This window comes from Eschrichtius robustus, chromosome 5, assembly GCF_028021215.1.
Source record: "Eschrichtius robustus isolate mEscRob2 chromosome 5, mEscRob2.pri, whole genome shotgun sequence".
NCBI classification, from domain to species: Eukaryota; Metazoa; Chordata; class Mammalia; order Artiodactyla; family Eschrichtiidae; genus Eschrichtius; species Eschrichtius robustus.
In genome coordinates this window covers 58,414,540-58,431,942 of record NC_090828.1, presented here as the reverse complement: position 1 = coordinate 58,431,942, position 17,403 = coordinate 58,414,540, and the positions used below count along the sequence as shown (strand labels likewise).

The 17,403-nt window shown below is 35.8% G+C and overlaps 1 protein-coding gene across 2 annotated transcripts in view; it reads right to left on the bottom strand.

Annotated features, from left to right (window-relative positions):
* The window catches only part of ATF2 (activating transcription factor 2), a 78,665-nt gene that overhangs the window by 52,386 nt on the left and 8,876 nt on the right, over positions 1–17,403 (bottom strand). For both annotated transcript variants that reach the window (XM_068544883.1, XM_068544884.1), the window contains exons 3-4: positions 9,165–9,239; positions 2,558–2,627 (exon numbers count right to left, since the gene is read on the bottom strand). In XM_068544883.1, coding sequence (XP_068400984.1) covers positions 2,558–2,627; positions 9,165–9,196 — 102 coding nt within the window. In that variant the 5' untranslated portion in view covers positions 9,197–9,239. The remainder of the gene's footprint in view (positions 1–2,557; positions 2,628–9,164; positions 9,240–17,403) is intronic.

Below are 17,403 nucleotides of genomic sequence, written 5' to 3'. Positions count from 1 at the left end.
TGCTCTGTGAATAAAATCCAAATACCTTATCATAGTCAACAAAAGCCCTACAGGTTATGGACTCTTTTTATTCCCCTACATTTCTGACCTTATCTCCTACCCTTATTCTCATTAATCACTATATGCTCCAGCCACAACAGTCATCTTTCTGTTTTTAAACACACCAAATCCATTTCTTCCCTACCAGCCTTTATATTTGCTGTTCCTTCAGTCTGGAAATCTCTTCCCCCAGGTATGTGCAGGGTTTGCTCCCACATCTTTATTCAAATGTCACCTTATTACAGAGGCATTCCCTGACCAACCTATCTAAAATATCACCAACCCTGGTAACTCCTACCTTTACCCTGCTCAACATCATTGGACACCATGTAAATTAAAATCTTCAGATACCACTATACCCTCACCAGAATGATTAAAATTAAAAGACTATCCAAAACAATCCTGAAAAAGGAGAACTAAATTGGAGAACTTACCCTAACTGACTGGAAGGCTTACTGTAAAGCTAGAGCAATCAAGACAGTATGGTACTGGCATAAAAGTTGACAGATTGATGAAAGGAACGGAATAGAAAGCTAAGAAATAGATCCACACTTACACAAATCATTTGATTTTCAATAAAGGGGAGGAAGCAATTTAATGGAGAAAGGAAAATCTTTTCAACAAACGACACTGGAATATCTGAGAAACCATATGGAAAAAAAAGTGAGCTTCAACTCCTACCTCACACTATACACAAAAATTAATTCAAGATGCAAAAGAGACCGAAATGAAAAACCAAGCTTTCAGAGGAAAGCAATGGAGAATATCTTTGTGACTTAAGGTTAAGCAAAAGTTTCTTAGATAAGTCACAAAAACCAACAACCAAAGAAGAGAAAAAATTAATACATTAGACTTCATTAAAATTAGAAACATCTGTTCATCAAAAGATACTCTTATGAAAATCAAGTTGGAAACCACAGACCTGGAGAAATATTTGATGATAGACTGGTACCCAGGATATTTAAAGAACTCATACAACTCAATAATTAAAAGACAGGCAACCTAATTTTTAAAAACAAGTAGAAGATTTGAAAAGATATTTTTTCACAAAAAGTAAAGTACACGAATGGCCAATAAGCACATGAAAAAGTGCTCATTTTTTCATCAGTCAACAAAGAAATGCAAAGTAACACTTTATATATCAGTATACACACAATGAAAATGGCTAAAATTAAAAGACTGACACCAAATGTTGGCAAAGATATGATACAACAGGACCTCTCATAGACTGTTGGTGGAAATGCAAAGTGATACCTCTGTTTTGGAAAGCAGTTTGGCAATTTCCTATTATATATTACATATGATCCCACCACTACTCTCCTAGGTACTCACCCAAGAGAAAAGAAAGCATGCATTCATTCAAAGACTTATACATAAATATTCACAACAGCTTTATTTGTAACAACTAAAAACTGGAAATAAGACAAATGTCCATAAACAAGTGAATAAATAAACTAATGGTGAAATAAGGAAATACTGTTCCTCAATGAAAAGGAATTAACTACTAATCACATAGCATGGAGAAATTGTAAATTAACTATGTGGAAGGAAAGAATCCAGTCAAAAGTACATACTGTATGATTCCATTTATATAAAATTCTGGAAAATACAAGCTAACCTATAGTGACAGAAGGCAGATAAATGGTTGACAGGGATGGGAGGGAGGTATAACAAATAAACATGAGGAAACTTTTGGGGATGATGAATATGTTCACTATCTTAATTGTGGTGATGGTTTTATGGGTACATACATATGTTAAAATGTATCAAACTGTACACTATAAGTATGTGCAGTTTATTGTATATAAATTATACCTCCATTTAAAATATCAGCTAAAGAAAACAATGAGAACCAAAGAAACACTTTAATACTTATTTATGATTTATAGTCTGTATATTTAAGTACTCTGTAATTTTACTACACATTAAATTTATTCTTTCATTCCTTAGTGTCTATAGTTATTTTAAGATTATTATAACAGTAATAGATTAATAATTTAATGGCCTATTAAAAAACACTGAAATATTATTTTCTGTTAACAACACTAAAATATTATTTTCTAAAAATGCTTCCACACATGCTCTATATTAAAGATGTTATACTTAAGAACATTAATATATTAGTGATATGCTCAGAGGTAAACATTAGTTATTTTCACAAGAGTTCAGCAAGTAAACTAATTTTCATAAAAGATAATGTATATCTGATTTCCAATTAGGCAACTCACAATGATTTTCAACCAATAATGGTCAAATGAATATACTTTTAAGTCCTGGATTTTCTCCAGGTTTTCCATCTTTCCCTTTCAAGACTTAATTTTTTTTTTTCCATATTAGATTGTATTCTTTAAAACTCAGATGTGCTATTGAGGAAAATTTCTTCCCCAAATTTTTCTGGGTTATTTTCATTCTAACTCCAAAATTGTACAAAACATTGTAAAAGACTCCTTTTAATGACAACATATACTGTCATAAGTGTTTTACTAAACATGAATATACAAAACAATTTATATATTACCTGGCCACATCCAGGGGCAGTACATAGAAAGGGTTTGTCATCACTCATATTCCACAGGTCCTTGTATTGCCTATAATAAAACATTAAGAAATGGCTAAATGTTTCACAGCACAGATTTTTAAATAAAGAACAACTTAAAATGTAATATTATTTGATTTTCACTAAGCTTATTACCTTCTATCTGAATGTGAAGTAAAACACTTTTACTGACATTTTAACCCCACCTTCCATTTTCTTATTATGAATAGAGACATGTAACGTGCAGATTTTACACTACAGAAAAAAATATTAGGAACCCTGATCTATCAGGCTAAATCTTTCCTGTTCAGTAGCATAAGTGCAGAAAGAATGAAATAATTATAAGATAACCACTTTAAACCCCAATGAAATAATGGACTAGGTAACTATCATCAATGTCTGATAAAACAATCAGGAACAAAGGTGACAAGAACTTTATAATGGCTGGGTCAGGTTGACAGCATCTGAACTCACAGGTCAGTCTTAAATTAACATCACTAAAAGTGAGACAAACATTATGTGCCCCCTGATATGCAATAGAAAGCACACAAAGGATTCTTGGGGGGAAAAAAAGTCAAGCCTGAATCTAATCAAGCCTCTCTAGATCCAACTACAGGAAATGTAGGAGATAGAAAAACATGTCGAAAGGGGAGACAGCAGAAGCAAGAAGAACTACAATTCTGCAGCCTGTGGATCGAAAACCACATTCACAGAGAGACAGACAAAATGAAAAGGCAGAGGACTATGTACCAGATGAAGGAACAAGATAAAAACCCAGAAAAACAATTAAATGAAGTGGAGATAGGCAACCTCCCAGAAAAAGAAATCAGAATAATGATAGTGAAGATGATCCAGGAACTCGGAAAAAGAATGGAGGAAAAGATCAAGAAGGTGCAAGAAATGTTGAACAAAGACCTAGAAGAATTAAAGAACAAACAAACAGAGATGAACAATACAATAAGTGAAATGAAAACTACACTAGAAGGAATCAATAGCAGAATAACTGAGGCAGAAGAACGGATAAGTGACCTGGAAGACAGAATGGTGGAATTCACTGCTGAGGAACAGAATAAAGAAAAAAGAATGAAAAGAAATGAAGACAGCCTAAGAGACCTCTAGAACAACATTAAACGCACCAACATTCACATTATAGGGGTCCCAGAAGGAAAAGAGAGAGAGAAAGGATCCGAGAAAATATCTGAAGAGATTATAGTCAAAAACTTCCCTAACGTGGGAAAGGAAACAGCCACCCAAGTCCAGGAAGCGCAGAGAGTCCAGGCAGGATAAACCCAAGGAGAAACATGCCGAGACACATAGTAATCAAATTGACAAAAATTAAAGACAAAGAAAAATTATGGAAAGCAACAAGGGAAAAACGACAAATAACATACAAGGGAACTCCCACAAGGTTAACAGCTGATTTTTCAGCAGAAACTCTACAAGGCAGAAGGGAGTGGCAAGATATATTTAAAGTGATGAAAGGGAAGAACCTACAACCAAGATTACTCTACCCGGCAGGATCTCATTCAGCTTCGACAGAGAAATCAAAAGCTTTACAGACAAGCAAAAGCTAACAGAATTCAGCACCACCAAACCAGCTCCACAACAAATGTTAAAGGAACTTCTCTAAGAGGGAAACACAAAAGAAAAGGGCCTAGGAAAAAAACCCATAACAATTAAGAAAATGGTAATAGGAACATACATACCGATAATTACCTTAAACGTGAATGTATTAAATGCCCCAAGCAGAAGACACAGGCTCACTGAATGGATACAAACATAAGACCCATATGTATGCTGTCTACAAGAGACCCACTTCAGACCTAGGGACACATACAGACTGAAAGTGAGGGGATGGAAAAAGATACTCCATACAAATGGAAATCAAAAGAAAGCTGGAATAGCAATACTCATGCCAGATAAAATAGACTTTAAAATAAAGAATGTTGTAAGAGACAAGGAAGGACACTACATAATGATCAAGGGATCAATCTAAGAAGAAGATATAACAATTATAAATATATATGCACCCAACATAGGAGCACCTCAATACATAAGGCAACTGCTAACAGCTACAAAAGAGGAAATTGACAGTAACACAATAGTGGTGGGCTTTAACACTTCACTTACATTAATGGACAGATCATCCAGACAGAAAATTGATAAGGAAACACAAGCTTTAAATGACACAATAGACCAGATAGATTTAAATGACATCTACAGGACATTCCATCCAAAAACAGCAGATTACACGTTCTTCTCAAGTGCACACGGAACATTCTCCAGGATAGATCACATCTTGGGTCACAAATCAAGCCTCAGTAAATTTAAGACAATTGAAACCATATCAAGCATCTTTTCTGACCACAACGCTATGAAATTAGAAATCAGTTACAGGGAAAACAACGTAAAAAACACAAACACATGGAGGCTAAACGTTACTAAATAACCAAGAGATCACTGAAGAAATCAAAGAGGAAATCAAAAAATACCTAGAGACAAATGACAATGAAAACACGACGATCCAAAACCTATGGGATGCAACAAAAGCAGTTGTAAGAGGGAAGTTTATAGCAATATAATCCTACCTCAAGAAACAAGAAAAATCTCAAACAATCTAACCTTACACCTAAAGGAACTAGAGAAAGAACAAAAATACCCCAAAGTTAGCAGAAGGAAGGAAATCACAAAGATCAGATCAGAAATAAATGAAATAGAAACAAAGAAAACAATAGCAAAGATCAATAAAACTAAAAGCTGGTTCTTTGAGAAGATAAACAAAATTGATAAACCTTTAGCCAGACTCATCAAGAAAAAAGAGGGAGAGGACTCAAATCAATAAAATTAGAAATGAAAGAGGAGAACTTACAATGGACACCACAGAAATACAAAGCACCATAAGAGACTACTACAAGCAACTCTATGCCAGTAAAATGGACAACCTGGAAGAAATGGACAAATTCTTAGAAAGGTATAACCTTCCAAGACTGAACCAGGAGGAAATAGAAAATATGAACAGACCAATCACAAGTAATAAAATTGAAACTGTGATTTAAAATCTTCCAACAAACAAAAGTCCAGGACCAGATGGCTTCACAGGTGAATTCTATCAAACATTTGGAGAAGAGCTAACACTCATCCTTCTCAAACTCTTCCAAAAACTTGCAAGGAAGGAACACTCTCAACTCATTCTAAGAGGCCACCATCACCCTGATACCAAAACCAAACAGAGATACTACAAAAAAAGAAAATTACAGACCAATATCACTGATGAATATAGATGCAAAAATCCTCAATAAAATACTAGGAAACAGAATCCAACAACACATTAAAAGGATCATACACCACGATCAAGTGGGATTTATCCCAGGGATGCAAGGATTCTTCAATATATGCAAATCAATCAATGTGTGTGATATACCATATTAACAAATTGAAGAAGAAAAACCATATGATCATCTCAATAGATGCAGAAAAAGCTTTTGACAAAATTCAACACCCATTTATGATAAAAACTCTCCAGAAAGTGGGCATAGAGGGAACCTACCTCAACATAATAAAGGCCATATATGACAAACCCACAGCAAACATCATTCTCAATGGTGAAAAACTGAAAGCATTTCCTCTAAGGTCAGGAACAAGACAACAATGTCCACTCTCGCCACTATTATTCAACATAGCTTTGGAAGTCCTAGCCACAGCAATCAGAGAAGAAAAATAAATAAAAGGAATACAAATTGGAAAAGAAGAAGTAAAACTGTCACTGTTTGAAGATGACATGATACTATACATAGAGAATCCTAAAGATGCCACCAGAAAACTACTAGAGCTAATCAACAAATTTGGTAAAGTTGCAGGATACAAAATTAATGCACAGAAATCTCTTGCGTTCCTATACACTAATGATGAAAATTCTGAAAGAGAAATTAAGGAAACACTCCCATTTACCATTGCAACAAACAGAATAAAATACCTAGGAATAAACCTACCTAGGGAGACAAAAGACCTGTATGCAGAAAACTATAAGACACTGATGAAAGAAATTAAAGATGATACCAACAGATGGAGAGATATACCATGTTCTTGGATTGGAAGAATCAACATTGTGAAAATGAGTATACTACCCAAAGCAATCTACAGATTCAATGCAATCCCTATCAAATTACCAGTGGCATTTTTTTACAGAATTAGAACAAAAAATCTTAAAATTTGTGTGCAGACACAAAAGACCCCGAATAGCCAAAGCAGTCTTGAGGGAAAAAAATGGAGCTGAAGGAATCAGGCTCCCTGACTTCAGACTATACCACAAAGCTACAGTAATGAAGACAATATGGTACTGGCACAAAAACAGAAATATACATCAATGGAATAGGATAGAAAGCCCAGAGATAAACCCATGCACCTATGATCAACTAATCTACGACAAAGGAGGTAAGGATATACAATAGAGAAAAGACAGTCTCTTCAATAAGTGGTGCTGGGAAAACTGGACAGCTACATGTAAAAGAATGAAATTAGAACACTCCCTAACACCAAACACCAAAATAAACTCAAAATGGATTCAAGACCTAAATGTAAGACCGGACACTATAAAACTCTTAGAGGAAAACATAGGAAGAACACTCTTTGACATAAATCACAGCAAGATCTTTTTTGACCCACCTCCTAGAGTAATGGAAATAACAACAAAAATAAACAAATGGGACCTAATGAAACTTAGAAGCTTCTGCACAGCAAAGGAAACTATAAACGAAACGAAAAGACAACACTCAGAATGGGAAAAATATTTGCAAACGAATCAATGGACAAAGGATTAATCTCCAAAATATATAAACAGCTCATGCAGCTCAATATTAAAAAAACAAACAACCCAATCCAAAAATGGGCAGAAGACCTAAATAGACATCTCTCCAAAGAAGACATACAGATAGCCAAGAGGCACATGAAAAGCTGCTCAACATCACTAATTATTAGAGAAATGCAAATCAAAACTACAATGAGGTTATCACCTCACACCAGTTAGAATGGGCATCACCAGGAAATCTACAAACAACAAATGCTGGAGAGGGTGTGGAGAAAAGGGAACCCTCTTGCACTGCTGGTGGGAATGTAAATTGATACAGCCACTATGGAGAACAGTATGGAGATTCCTTAAAAAACTAAAAATAGAATTACCATGTGACCCAGCAATCCCACTACTGGGCATATAACCAGAGAAAACCGCAATTCAAAAAGACACATGCACCCCAATGTTCACTGCAGCACTATTTACAATAGCCAGGTCATGGAAGCAACCTAAATGCCCACTGACAGACAAATGGATAAAGAAGATGTGGTACATATATACAGTGGAGTATTACTTAGCCATAAAAAGTAACAAAACTGGGTCATTTGTAGAGACGTGGACAGACCTAGAGACTGTCATACAGAGTGAAGTAAGTCAGAAAGAGAAAAACAAATATTGTATATTAACGCATATATGTAGAATCTAGAAAAAATGGTACAGATGAACCAGTTTGCAAGGCAAAAACAGAGACACAGATGTAGAGAACAAACATATGGACACCAAGGGGGGAAAGTGGGGGTGGGGGTGGGATGAACTGGGAGACTGGGATTGACATGTATACACTAATATGTATAAAACAGATAACTAATAAGAACCTGCTGTATAAAAAATAAATAAAATTTAAAAAGACTCTTCTAACCTAAAAAAAAAAAAAAAAAGAAAAAAAGAAAAACATGTCAAACAATATCAGCAAGCTGGAATTAGCCAAATTCTACAGGACAAAAGACCTGGTTTCTTCAAGAAATAAATGTCATGGGGAACTAAAGAAAAGAGGAGGTAGAGGGGAACTGTCTTAGATTAAAAGAGGTCTAATAAACATACTAAACAAAATGCAATATGGGGACTTTCTTGGATCCTGATTTGAACCAAACAACTACAAAAAGACATTTTTGAGTCACGATTATTTTCCTACTTTTTGATATAGACTTAAAGTTTCCAATTATTCCTTCCCTTAACTTGTAGGTTTTTGTTTTTGCTTTCTTCATAGAAATTACATGTAACAACTATATTTGACAACTGAAAATTCTGTAACATTGTTTCTTTTTCAACACTAGTTTGTTAACCTTTCGGAAATAAGTTTCCCTTCAGGAACAGAGATGACAATCACTATTATGGCCAAATTTGGGAAATGCTAGAATACTGTTTTTTGGGGGCAGGACTTTTCAGACTTTATATGTTCAAGAGAAATGACCAGAAGAGCACCTAGAATACAGCATTTTTGCCACATCCATTTTCTATTTGAACCTTCTTCATAGAACATCTCATGGGACTAGTATTATTTGGAACTCATTTTAGGAGAAATCAAAACCCTAAAATATGTTTATGCTTGTCATAGTTAAGTGTATTTTGATGCTCTATTTGATAATTTTAAAATACAATAGAAGTAGTAGGTAAACTACATACTAGATAAGTATTTTCTTATTTATGAAAAACACTTGAAATATTTATCTAGAAATAACCTATGAGAATTTTTATAATCTAAAATATGAAAAAAGCGCAAAATACCAAATATTGCATACACACCTGGCAGAATTCACATGTAACTTGAATTTCATAAGTTGTACAACTTATCACGTCCTCTTTTTCATGGCAAGGATACTGAAAAATGAAGTGGTTTCACACTGTTAAATATAGTTTTGAAACATTTCTTGAAACATAGTAAAACAATAAAAGCACTCAAATAATTACACTCTTTGTAACACTACTGTCATCCAAAAACCCACTCACTATTAAGAATCTTTATAATAGAGCACTGCTCCTAAAATATGAACACCCATATAAATGCCTTAAACATAGGTATTAATATATCCAACTCCACCATAAAGAGGCTAAAAGAGAAACATTTAACTTAGCCCTTAGGACTGTGGTTGAAAAGCAGTAATTAAAAGAGTGAAAATCCTGACTTTTGACGTCTGATGAAAAGACGAGATCTAGTATTTCAAAATATCTATTCAGAAAGCTTTAAGTTTTAAAAAATGTAGTCAGTGATGGTCTGGTTCTCAGCCTAATTCATCACTATTTTGTCCCATAATGTAATGATAGTTGATCTTTATAAGAAGCTCCCTCTTCCCTAACTTTGTAGCTTACTTATTTGACATTAGCTTAAAGACAAGTACAACATAGTTGATCTATACTGATAGCTGATCTATATAAGGAGCTCCCTCTTCCCTAACTTTGTAGCTTACTTATTTGACATTAGCTTAAGGACAAGTACAACATACTTAAACTACCCAGGGTCAGTGGCTCATCTTTAAACTCTGCTAATCCTCCGTTACATTCACTGAAACCCCATGTAGTGGCAAACAGAGTTAACTATATGCTTATCCAAATAAGCCAATGGTACACAGAGAAAATTTTTATTTTACATAATTTTGCTTATAAATGTGGTGTCAAGAATGTCCTGCTCAAGAAAATTGGGTAATTCCTGTGGGGAAATGTGTAAATAGCTACAGTTCTGAGTCCTGGAGTCAAAGATGGTCTGATATAGGAGACAGGAAGAAGAAAGTTCTTTTCCTGGTCCCAGGCAAAACTTGTATCTATCTGGTAAGGTTACATTTCATCATTCACATTCAACTTTACCATGCTGCCTGTGAGAAGAGGGGAAAAAACACCAGAATAATCCAAAGGAAACCTATAAAAGTTATGCTTCAGTCATTACCAATAGAATGTGAACTCAATGAAGACAAGGAACTTATCCTTGGGTTAACTACCTGAAACAGTGCCTAGCTTACAGTAGCATTTACTCATTAAATATTAAGGAATGAATAAACAGCCATATGATATGAAAAAGTCAGATAAATTTACTTTATCTAACTCAAAAAACTTCTAAAACTAATAAATGCAGTTCATATTGCTTTGAAAAATCAAAGCAATATTTAAACTCAGTTAAGTTCAAGAAACATTTAAACACCAAACTCATGCCAAGACACAAAGGTGAAAAAACAAACAGTCCAAAAAAAACCGAAACAAAACAAACAGTCCCTCCACTTTGAGAAACTTTCAGTCAAGCAGAAGAAAGAATACAGAAATATAATTTCAATTCAATTTGGTAAGAATAACAGTTAAAATATTAAAAATATACAGGTAGTGCAGGGACCAATCCGATAGTTCTAGAAAAGCTTTGAGGGAATTAACCCTTCGTATCCTCCTCTCTGATCTTTTCCACACCCCCATGACTACTATTGTCCCATTCTTCTACAAAAGGTGTTCCTTACCTGCAGTAGGGAACTTCTATATTCTATAGTTCCTTTCCTACAGTCTAGGAACTAGACTATTTCCTAGCCAACCAATAAAAATTCCCATTCCTTATACTATTTCCTAATACCTAGCTGAGGTCTGTAAATATAAGTCAAAGCACCTTGACACATAAATGATGAGAGTTCTTCTGGGAGGCTTAAAAATGCTATCTCTTTGTTAATCTAACTGAATCTCAAGCCTCTAAATCGAGGTTTATCTCCCTTTTACATCAAGGGCGGAAATATGCTCCTAGGAAAGCATGGGAAGGAGGCTTTGTTCAACTATAAATTGTCAGAAAAGACAGACTGCAGATAGTGAACTGTTACTATACCACACCACTCTCTGGCAAGCATCCACAACCTATACTGGTAGGAAAATCACTGTCACGAAGAATACACAGGAGGGTTCTAGGCAAGATTTAAAAGAAGCCAGTTTCTTTGGTTTCTCTAATCTCTCTCTTAACTCTTCTTCTAACACTCCTTCATCTTCCCTACCCTAATGATTTAGTGCCAAAGTTCCCCCTTTTGTCTTTCAACCAACAAATATTTGAGTATCTACTTTGTGCTCTGCACTATGCTACATGCTAGGGATGCAGTGGTGAACTAAGATAGATCCTGCTCTCAAGAAGCTTCCAGGATAGTGAAGGAGCTTATGCTAGCTAATCAAGCATCCAGCTCAGACTCCTCTTTCCAGTTTCTAAGACAATTCCACATATAAACACATGTATGTTCCTCATATTTTCTCTATTTCATTGCTATAGGCATTTTATTTTAGAACTCCAAACTTGGTTAAAGGTATATTTTAAATTGTTTGTTATAACACAGCCATAGAAATATCCACCACTAGGTATCCCACATAAATGATCAATCTTACATAATTCTAAAAAACCTTTAAAGCTCAAGTTTAATTGGGGTTCAGAAAGAGTTCATTGTTATTTCTGGATAATATGAACTAAATTATGCTTACTGAATCAAGATGTTGTAAGGAACTTTAAATTTGCTCCCAGAAAAATACAGAAGAAAAAAAAAGTCACCCAAAGTACTATCATTCAGAGATAACTACTGTCTAACATTCCAGAGTACATATTCAGTCTTATTAATGTATAACGATAAATAAAAATTTTTTAATTGTAAAAAGAGCATTACAACTTCCTTTAAAACACAATTATCTAAATTCTGCCACATCATCAAATATTAGATGTCATTTTTAATGGCTATATAGTATTCCACCATACAGATATGACATATTTATAACTAATTCTCTACTACTGGATTTTTATCATCAGTGAATATCTTTGAGGACAAATCTTTGTGTAACATCCACATGAAATAAAGAATAGGAATGGCACCAGCCCAGAATAGGATATCAGGGCCCAAGCAGGAGGATGTCTACTTGAGGAGGAGGAGTGGGTCTGGTGGCAACAGGCAATTCATTACAAATACATGCAGGTATTAATTGAATAAGTGAATTTATCAAGGATATAGTAGATGAAGGTAAATTCACACTACAGGTGAAGGTAATTACACAGAATGAACCCTGGTACTGGATAAGATTTGGAAATATTCATGTGTACTCATGACTTTCAATATAAATATACAGATATAGAAATATAGATGGTAATATGTGTATATATATGCATATATATTCACATACTTCCCTAGCTGTGTCACTGAGAGGGCCTGGGAGCACTGATACCCCAATAGCAATAAGCCCTCCAGACCTTGATGTCAAAATACTATTCTCCACCAAAAGGAACCTGGGATCCTTGAAGAATTAGCTGATTCCGAGGCTAAAGCAGGAATAATACATGATGGGACGTGAATACCTTGTGCAAGAAAGTAAAGAAGGACTTATGGATTTAGCCAGAAAGTGGCCAAATCTCAGACAATTTGAGATTCAAAATAAATGATAGTAATAGATCATACTGTGAATAAAATAGGATTCCATTAATCTGATATAAAAGATACATACCAATGTAGAAATGAAAATTTGATAAGACAAGATGTTTACATCCTCTCAAAGTATCTCCCTATAAAATACATTTTAATTACTAAAGGCAAAAGAGTAATATACAGTACAAAAGCCTGGCAAATATCACTTTACTCAAGTGATCCAAGTTAACAACACTCAACATAAGGAAACTCAATATCAATATCATTGCAACCCTTCGGTTGCAATAAGGAGGATACAGCATCACTTTCATAATAGTCATGCCAAAGATACATAACCTGAGTCTAATCATGAAGAAATATTACACAACACCAAATTGAGGTAAACTCCTCAAATAACTGGGCCATAATCTTCAAAAGTGTCCAAGTCATCAAGTCAAGGAAAGATCAAGGAACTGCTTCAGACTGAAAAAGACCAATGAGACATGATAACTAACTGCAACATGAGATTCTAGACTGAATCCTTTTGCTATAAAGGACAGACATTATTGGAATAACTGGCAAAACTTAAATGTAATCTACAGATTAGATGATAGCAATATTTCAAAGTTAATTTCTTGATTTTCATGGTTGTATTATGGTTTTGGAGGAGAGTGTCTTATTGTAGAAAGTAAAGTATTTGGGCGAATGGGACATCATGCTAGCAACTTACTCTTAAAAGGTTCTGGACTAAAAAGCTTAAAAATAAAAAAGGAAAAACTTACAGAAGGAGGGACTTCCCTGGTGGCGCAGTGGTTAAGAATCCGCCTGCCAATACAGGGGACACAGGTTCGAGCCCTGGTCTGGGAAGATCCCACATGCCACAGAGCAACTAAGCCCGTGCACCACAACTACTGAGCCTGCACTCTAGAGCCCGCGAGCCACAACTACTGAGCTTGTGTGCCACAACTACTGGAGCCCGCGTGCCTAGAGCCCGTGCTCCGCAACAAGAGAAGCCACCATAGTGAGAAGTCCGTGCACCGCAACAAAGAGTAGCCCCCGCTCGCCACAACTAGAGAAAGCCTGTGCGCAGCAATGAAGACCCAATGCAGCCAAAAAATAAAATTAATTAATTTAAAAAAAAACTTACAGGAGTTTAAATTATATATAAATAACATGCACTGTAATAATTCACTATATAACCATTATATAATAAGTATCATGTAGTTTTTAGCAGTAGTTATGAGAAAAATACTAAAATACACAGATTCTCTAACAATTCTCTGCTTGCTTCCGGTTTATAACCTTCATGTTATGAGATGTCAAAGAACAGGGACTTCCCTGGTGGTCCAGTGGTTAAGACTCTGTGCTCCCAACGCAGGGGGCATGGGTTCAATCCCTGGTCGGGGAACTAGGATCCTGTATAACTCACCACGCGGCCAAAAAAAAAAAAAAAAGAGAGAGAGAGATGTCAAAGAACAGAAAAACTATGTTCTGTACTGAAAAGTTAAGAGCAAACTTAGTAGAACAATTTCTGTATCTGAATAAAGACTCAAAGGGTAGTGTTAGACAATTATTTGTCCTATAGGTAACTCCCTTGTTTAAAATCTGAAATGTGAGTTAAACCTATTAAGCAAAATAGACAATCCTTTAGGCTGTAGTATCACTATTCCCATGCCATTTTGAATTATATCATTCAAATGATGCAGCTGATAAAAATTTCTGCTTTTCTTACATCTCATCAAAAACAAGTAAGAAGGAAACCAATTCACTTCACAGAAAATAGTGTGAGTCAAGTGGGAGCAGGACATTCCTAAGATACTGGTGGTCTCCCCGGAAGGGGACAGCCAAGCCCTGTCTGTCTTGGGTGTTGACAACGTGGACAAAAATGCCAAAGGTATGATAGGATCTATCCTCTGCCTCTCTCCATGTTCCTGACCAAGAAACAAAGGACTTGTGACTCTCAAAAATATTTGGAAGAAAATTTCTACCCGTCTCCACTATCCACTCATTCAGTCTCCCAAATAGGAGGAGAAATAACTTGGTGAACTTGAGAAAAGGGTTATTATGGATATGTAACTTAGGGCCCTCTTGGCTCCTGAGTTCATTTCTCACAGAAAGATATGGGAAAGACTACTACAGTCCTTCACTACATGGCTGGGTAAACATCTTAATCTGTAGACCTCCCTAACCCTCTGGGGTGGGGCATCCACTGTCTTTACACTTGAGGTAAAAGTTCATTTCAGGCTTAGGTCCAAAACATGTTCTCCAGTCCAGACCTATCAGCAATAAAGCTGGTATCTATTTTTATTCTTTTAAAATTTTTAACATATAAATCATTTTTGGACAAAAACACACGCCCCTGGTAAAAATCAAACAGTACAAAAGGATATACAGTATAACGTAAGTCTCCTTCCTTTTTTCCCACCCCTGACCTCAGTCCCAATTTCCAAAGATAACCACTCTTACCAGTTACTATGTATTTTTCCAGACATAATCCATGTATTTACAAGTATATTATATACGTGTATATCAAATTTTTATACAAATTGTGGCATACTATACATGCTGTTATGAATTCTGCTTTTTCATTTAACAATATATTACAGCTGGTATTTTAATCCCCCCATCCACCAAAAAAAAGAAAATAGTGTGAGTAAATGAATCTTTGAAAATAGGGGTGGGGGGAAATGAAACAATTTCTGGTGACTAATTTCAGAAATCACTAGAGTCTAAAATGTGAATTTGACTGATCTTCTAGTTACTTATAGAACTACAAATGCTGTATGTAACCTTTTACATTTAAAGCGTGTACTCAAGTTTCAAAGCAGATTTCTAAAATATGGATATTACTAAATGTTACACACAATGTACAGATTTCCCAAACATTTCTAATACAAATCATTTATTTTATGTAATTTATTTGGAAGATATTTGACTATTTTGTACCCGATACTACATTAAGAATAAGAAAGATGGTCCCTGACCTCAAAATCAGATTAGTAAGGAAAACAAATAAGTGAAAATAGTAATACTAATTCAGTGATATATATATAATAATAGATATACACAAGCACTGTGGGAACATAGGGGAATAAAGGGTATACTGGAGCTGGTCATCTCTCCTCCACACCCATAATCCCCTCTTAGAGCCAGACTGCCAGCAAAGGGCAATCCTGTATTTCCATGGCCTGACATACCTGTTTCAGGTGAACCAGAGGAGACACCTGAACAGTCAAGCCAATCAGATTACCTCTTCAGGAAACGTGTAAAAAGAAAAAATAATAATAATAAATCAGCCAGAGGTATACACTAGACATTCAAAATCATACTCAGGACTGGTAGACATTTTCTGCCATGTTCATACTGATAAGAAATTAATGAGGGACTTCGCTGGTGGCGCAGTGGTTAAAAATCTGCCTGCCAATGCAGGGGACACGGGTTCGATCCCTGGTCCAGGAAGATCTGACTGCTGCGGAGCAACTAAGCCCGTGCACCACATCTACTGAGCCTGCACTCTAGAGCCCGTGAGCCACAACTGAAGCCCGCAAACCTAGAGCCCATGCTCCGCAACAAGAGAAGCCACCGCAATGAGAAGCCCACGCATCGCAACGAAGAGTAGCCCCTGCTCGACACAACTAGAGAAAGCTCGCTCCCAGCAATGAAGAACCAATGCAGCCAAAAGTAAACACATTAATTAATTAAAAAAAATTAATGAAAGCCCGAATGGAGTAGGCACAGAAAAACAGGGATGAAAAACCATGTAGCCAAGATGAAGGAAAGACGTTTCTGCAATGCCTGACTATGCTTTCTGTGACTGGGTCATGTGAGAATCTTCTGTATCCTGAGTATAGCTTTTTTTTTTTTTTTTTTTTAAGGTTGAATTTATCTGATTTTCTACCCCCTAACTAAGACTAGTACCTAGCCAACCCTGAAGAGAGGGGGTACTGAAGGAAGTAATGCCTGGGCTTAGTCTTCTCAAAGAAATAAGAGATGATATTTTGGGCAGAGGAGACAGCATGTAGAAGCACAGTAAAGCAGAGTACACTGAAGGATCTCTAAGAACTTCTGATGGCTAAAGCATGGGATATATATGATTGAAGGGAAGAGAGGTGAGGCGAGAGGGAAGCAAATCTCAAAGGGCCTTTAATACCCCAGTAAGGAGTTTGGAGTCCAACCTCACTCCCCCATCCCACCCACACCCTGAGGTTATAAACTATGGCCCTGCACCAAAATGTTGAGCTAATAAAGTTTTTCCGTTTTTTAAATGTAAGTGGGTAGGGAAGAAGAAGCAACAGAGACTATTATGTGACCCCCATAAAGCCTAAAAATCTTACTATCTGCCTCTTTAAAGAAAAAGTTTGCTTAATCCTGCTGTAAAAAATGGAAAGATTTTAAATAGGTGAATTAGATAATCAAAGGGGCATTTCTGCAACATCTCAAATGGAAGTGTGGAGGATGGACTGGTGAGAGTAACACTATGCATAAGAAAACCAGTACACGTTACTACTAGATTCAGGAAAGAGAATGATGGTTTATACTCAAGCAGTGCCAGTCAAAATGAGAGGAAAGGACAAGTTACGGAAAAAAATGTTCTTATGATAAGGCCTCTAATCCTTAACACTGTCTGCAGACCCTTGCGTGGACTCACCTCTGCC